At 41.3% G+C, this 6,120-nt stretch overlaps 1 protein-coding gene across 1 annotated transcript in view; it reads right to left on the reverse strand.

Annotated features, from left to right (window-relative positions):
* The window catches only part of LOC110537745 (serine/threonine-protein kinase 32A-like), a 57,974-nt gene extending 52,884 nt beyond the window's left edge, over positions 1–5,090 (reverse strand). Inside the window, exons 1-3 of the mRNA XM_036937763.2 lie at positions 4,817–5,090; positions 587–642; positions 194–345 (exon numbers count right to left, since the gene is read on the reverse strand). Coding sequence (XP_036793658.1) covers positions 194–345; positions 587–642; positions 4,817–4,868 — 260 coding nt within the window. The 5' untranslated portion in view covers positions 4,869–5,090. The remainder of the gene's footprint in view (positions 1–193; positions 346–586; positions 643–4,816) is intronic.
* Positions 5,091–6,120: the final 1,030 nt, after the last annotated feature.

Here is a 6,120-nt window from a genome sequence, read left to right on the forward strand (position 1 = left end):
GCTTCTGCCACTTTCAAGGTGAGAGTCCTCTCGCTACAGATGCTTTATCACTGTATTCAAAGCCATTGTTCCTAACAGTTGCTGTTGTTTCTTTCTTTCTTGTTCCTTTCTTTCTTTAACGAATGCTCCCCCCCACCACACACACACACACACACACACACACACACACACACAGAGAGAGAATGAGCCTTACCAGAAGTTGACAAGGAAAGGATGCTCGAGGTTCCGCATGATCTGCATCTCCTTGAAAACATTGCGGACCTCGTTCCGTTCCACACACTTCAGTTTGTTCATATACTTCATGGCGTACATTTTCTTTGTGTCCTTCTTCTGCACAATGCACACCTAGAGAGAAACAGACAATAGCTCTGCATACATCCTGCTATCAACTGAGTTTACTGAATGGGTTCCTTGCTGATCATTGCATTGTGGTTTTACTTAGATGTAAACACAAGCTGTAAGAAAGTTCTTTGATAGAATGTGAAAGTACTGTTCTACTGCATCTGTGGCTCCTATTGTCAAGACAACTAAGAACCGATTATTTCAAGTGGAGGTTGGACTCAGCAATTTACCAAAACAGACTTACCTTCCCGAAACTTCCTTTCCCGATAGCCCTTAGGATCTGGAAGTGGTCAAAATTGACTGGGGAAAGAAGAGGAGCATCTCTTTATTTTCATATTCGCAGGCAAACAGCATACAATTTCATACAATCACAATCTTGTTGTATTACATAGAGCATGCACGAGAAAACACTAAATGGCACTAGAAACAATTGACATTCAGTGTCCTTTTTAACTTATGTGAGGCAGTGTTATTATCTCAAATGGAAAAGGATCTAAATGTGAAGTCATTTTGGCCGGGGTAAGTGGGACTACACTCCCAGTCAAAAGTGTCATGCCCATTGGGGGCACAGGGGCATGTGCCCCCTCAGATTTATCCTGTTTTAAAATATACTGTATATATATATAGTTTTAATTGAGCATTTTTTTGTTAAATGTGTTGTTGTTTTTCTGTAATACTGCTTGTCAACTAGCAATTTTATGAAGTTGGCCCAGATAGGTTCCCAATCTCACACCTCATAACTATCTGCAATGAAGCCATTTAAGGTTATTAATGAAGTTAGAGTAGCTAGCTTGTCTAACTATCTTAGCTGGCATGCCTGCTGGCAAGCAATAACTAAATGTACTGATGATTTTTGGGGTGCAGGACGCCCCTGCTCCCAGTCCCAATTTAACCCGAACCTGCACCAGTTATCAGTCTAATCTCAAAAAACATTTAAATTCAATTGGAACCAGTTGTGGCCTGTCTTCACAGCCATGGCAATCGAAACATAGGGTTATCCCTCTTTCTATCTGCCATCTCCCAGGGTGATGTGCAGCTGCCACCAACTCTCTCTCTCGCTCTGGCCCCGGTCATGTGACCTGTCCGGTGTACCCCCGTCGAGCAGCGACACCTCACATCCCCTCCGAGTGGATGGATTGGATGTGACAGTTAATGATATGCTCTGTTAGTCCTGTATCAGTGGCACTTCCCCTCTCCGCTACTTGTGTTTCACTGTTCACTACAGGCTCTGAGCCTAACTCTGGTTCTGATGGGGTTTTAGGGAAGGACAGCTGTGGTTTGACTGCGAGGAGAGCAGAGCAGCGGGTGCACAGAGACAGAGGCTGCGGGTGCCGGTTAGTTACTCTTTCTCTATGTCTCTGTCTGTCTCCCCTCCCCCTCTCTGTGATGATCACAGAGGCAGGAAGCTCTAGCGGAGCCCCATATACACTAGTACGCAGCCATGACTGAGTAAGTCATGCGGTTGCTGTGGTGACTGAAACAGAACCCACAAGTCCCAGTCAGCCGGAGCGTGAATAAAGCATGATCACCAGACAGGCGTGCCCATTAAGAGAAGTGAAAGCCCCAGGGGACAGACAGACAGACAGGCAGACATGGAGGGGGACAGGTCACAGCTTTGGCATGATTGTCAACAGAACAAAGTCATAGAACAAATAACACTTAATTCCCAATCCCATTCTTAATAGACTTATAAAGCACTCAGTCCTGTTGATGTACTAAATCTCTCTCTATGGTTCTCTATCTGTCATTTGTCCTGTTATTTCTCTGGCCAACACTAATCCCAGGTGCCCAGGCAGTAAATTCAGGGCATTGGAAAATTGAATACTCAGCTGCAATGTCAAAGCCACAACAACAATGTCAAGGAGCACTCCAGTTATTTTGAACTCCCAAGTATAAAATTTAAGGAAATAACAAATGTTGAAAGAAATGTATGACGATTATTCTGGCAACGGCATAAGAATACCACGTGGCTGGAGTCACAGCAAACAATGTCCATAGTGTACACTCTAGAAAAGATACTGTACAATTGTACAGATATACAGTTGAAGTCAGAAGTTTACATACACCTTAGCCAAATACATTTAAACTCAGTTTTTCACAATTCCTGACATTTAATCCTAGTAAAAATTCCCTGTTTTTGGTCAATTAGGATCACCACTTTATTTTAAGAATGTGAAATGTCAGAATAATAGTAGTGAGAATGATTTATTTCATCTTTTATTTCTGTCATCACATTCCCAGTGTGTCAGGAGTTTACATTCACTCAATTAGTATTTGGTGGCATTGCCTTTAAATTGTTTAACTTGAGTCAAACGTTTCGGGTAGACTTCCACAAGCTTTCCACACTAAGTTGGGTGAATTTTGGCCCATTCCTCTTGACAGAGCTGGTGTAACTGAGTCAGGTTTGTAGACCTTCTTGTTCGCGCACGCGTTTTCAATTCTGCCCACAAATTTTCTATAGGATTGAGGTCAGGGCTTTGTGATGGCCACTCCAATACCTTGACTTTGTTGTCCTTAAGCCATTTTGCCACAACTTTGGAAGTATGCTTGAGGTCAATGTCCATTTGGAAGACCCATTTGCGACCAAGCTTTAACTTCCTGACTGATGTCTTGAGATGTTGTTTCAATATGTCCACATAATTTCCCTACCTCATGATGCCATCTATTTTGTGAAGTGCACCAGTCCCTCCTGCAGCAAAGCACCCCCACAATATGATGCTGCCACCCCCGTGCTCCACGGTTGCGATGGTGTTCTTCGGCTTGCAAGCCTCCCCCTTTTTCCTCCAAACATAACGATGGTAATCATGGCCAAACAGTTCTGTTTTTGTTTCATCAGACCAGAGGACATTTCTCTAAAAAGTATGATCTTTGTCCATATGTGCAGTTCAAAACCGTAGACTGACTTTTTTATGGCTGTTTTAGAGCAGTGGCTTCTTCTTTGCTGAGCGGCCTTTCAGGTTATGTCGATATAGGACTCGTTTTACTGTGAATATAGATACTTTTTTACCTGTTTCCTCCACCATCTTCACAAGGTCCTTTGCTATTGTTCTGGGATTGATTTGCACTTTTCGCACCAAAGTACGTTCATCTCTAGGAGACAGAACGGGTCTCCTTCCTGAGCGGTATGACGGCTGCGTGGTCCCATGGTGTTTATACTTGCGTACTATTGTTTGTACAGATGAACGTGGTACCTTCAGGTGTTTGGACATTGCTCCTAAGGATGAACCAGACTTGTGTAGGGCTACAATTTTTTTTCTGAGGTCTTGGCTGATTTCTTTTAATTTTCACATGTTGTCAAGCAAAGAGGCACTGAGTTTGAAGGTAGGCCTTGAAATACATCCACAGGTGTATCAGAAGCTTCTAAAGCCATGACATCATTTTCTGGAATTTTCCAAGCTGTTTAAAGGCACAGTCAACTTAGTGTATGTAAACTTCTGACCCACTGGAATTGTGATACAGTGAATTATAAGTGAAATAATCAGTCTGTAAACAATTGTTGGAAAAACTACTTGTGTCATGCACAAAGTCGATGTCCTAACCGACTTGCCAAAACTATAGTTTGTTAACAAAAAATGTGTGGAGTGTTTAAAAAACAAGTTTTAATGACTCCAACCTAAGGTTATGTAAACTTCTGCTTAAACTGTAAATGTATCCATAGGTACAGGTATGTCAGCTTTCATGCATGTGTGTTTTTCTCTGAAAAGGAGAGCATTCACTCTGTCTGTCACAGCTGACCTACCAATAAATAATCCTTTGCAAATGCTTTGTCACCTTCATTAATTTGATACAGCTAAACATTTGCATAACACGTTAGCCTACTCCCACTGATGTGCTCTATAAGCTGTTACAGTAACTGTATTCTAGTGAGTGAAGAAGGTTAGCTGTAGAAAACCTTAGATCATCACTTATTGGCTTCCAAAATGTAAAACACCCTCAGATGACAGCTGATTCATTATGTAATATATAGAAAAACATTGTGTCTTTAATTAAAAGGGAACCAAGTGACAGCCCTTGAATTGCTGATGTACTCTTAACTCTGTCGACTTGTTGGCGTTTTGCCAAAGTGAGTGAATTCAACCTAGAGGATTTGTCACATTCAAAGATGTTGAATTCCACTTAGCTAGTATATACTGTAAGCCCAGCACAGTGCATAATTACATATAGAACGCTATATCATAGGAATTATATGATCTCTATGACACAATGTCTGCATACCTGAATGATAACTACCATCACACTTTTCAGAAACACATAGCTATCTTATGAGACTTTAAGAAATCTGTTAGGAACCGTGGCTTTACTGATGCTTACATTTCTATCGATGTACTGTATCTTCTTCATCTGTTTGTTCAATCTATCATCTTCATTTTTGATACAGAGGCTACTGGAGTACACTCAGAGAAGACAAATTCAAAAGGAGAAATGTCTAATAGTCCTCATTGCCCACTTTATAACAGGCTCGGTCATTACTCACCCTCCTCTGTGTCATCGGTGACGGAAGCCTTGTTGGATTGTCCCAGCCCCATGTCTGTTCCTGTAGTCCCCAGCCAGGCAGGTCCCTCTCAACTCAGTATGGAATAGCTGTCCCACAGCCAGGGAGACATAGCCTGGAGCCTGGGCTGGACCAACCTCCCTAGATCCACCAGTTGGGTTGATTGGAACTTGGCCTGTACTCTTCTCTGTACTCTATGGTTCCACACCCAGGGGTGTGGATCTATCTCTGACCCCCCTTAACAGGAAACCAAACTATATAAGAGAAGAACACACAAACATGACACAATGTGTCAAAATCAAGAAGGGAGGGGGCTGAGAGGTTGAGCCAACACATCACGGTAATGCTCTACTCGTGTTGGTAGGAGATTGTCGAGAGATGCTCTTTCCGATTGTGAACGTGCCAAATTCTTCGAAGGACTAAACCCAGCAAACCAAAATTGGTTCTGTGAAAGTTCCCAGAACATTCGTTAGGTTGCAAAAAATGTTCTCCGAACACAAAAACTGTCCAGTCGTGATGATGATTATAGAATGTTTGTATAAAACATTTGCCTGATTTTGCAAGAATGTACCTAGAAAACATTTAATCTGTTCTTTAAAAGTCCCCAGAATGTTTAATTATATTGTGGGAACAGTCTGGTGAGAACATTGGGGTGACATAACAAAATATATTCACAACAACAACAAAAACATGTCCAGTTGTGCAGATGATTCTACAATGTTTATTTTAGGCTGCAAAAAAAAATATCACAAAACACATTTACCTGAGGTTACAAAAACATTCCCAGAAAACATTTTGTGTGTTCCCAAAACACAAAAAAACTGTCCAGCTGTGCTGACATTCAGATAATGTTTGTATCAGGGTGCACAAACCATTCCTTTGATGTTGCAAGAATGTTGACAGAACAGCCTTTCTGAGATCTTTAAAGGATCCCAGAACATTTAATTAGGTTGTGGGAACAGTGTGGGTACATTACAAGAGATAGGATCCAAAACCACAAATGTACTCAGTTGTGATGACATTCATACAATGTTTAAGTTAGGTTGCACAGGACATTCCTATAATGTTGTAAGAACGTTGGCACAAGTTTTGGTTCCCAAAACATTTCAGAAGCCCTTTCCTGCAGTCAAATTACCCAGTGGCCTCAAATTACCTAGTGGCCTTATTACAATTTTTCATAATTTAAAAAATTATTAACATAACTTCAAAAACCAGCTGAAAATCTGGTGTTTCTATGTCAAACAGTTTTGTTATATTTCAGTCTTCTGTAATGTACAGTATCAGTC

This window comes from Oncorhynchus mykiss, chromosome 12 (assembly GCF_057628025.1).
Source record: "Oncorhynchus mykiss isolate SJ-2025 chromosome 12, ASM5762802v1, whole genome shotgun sequence".
NCBI lineage: Eukaryota > Metazoa > Chordata > Actinopteri > Salmoniformes > Salmonidae > Oncorhynchus > Oncorhynchus mykiss.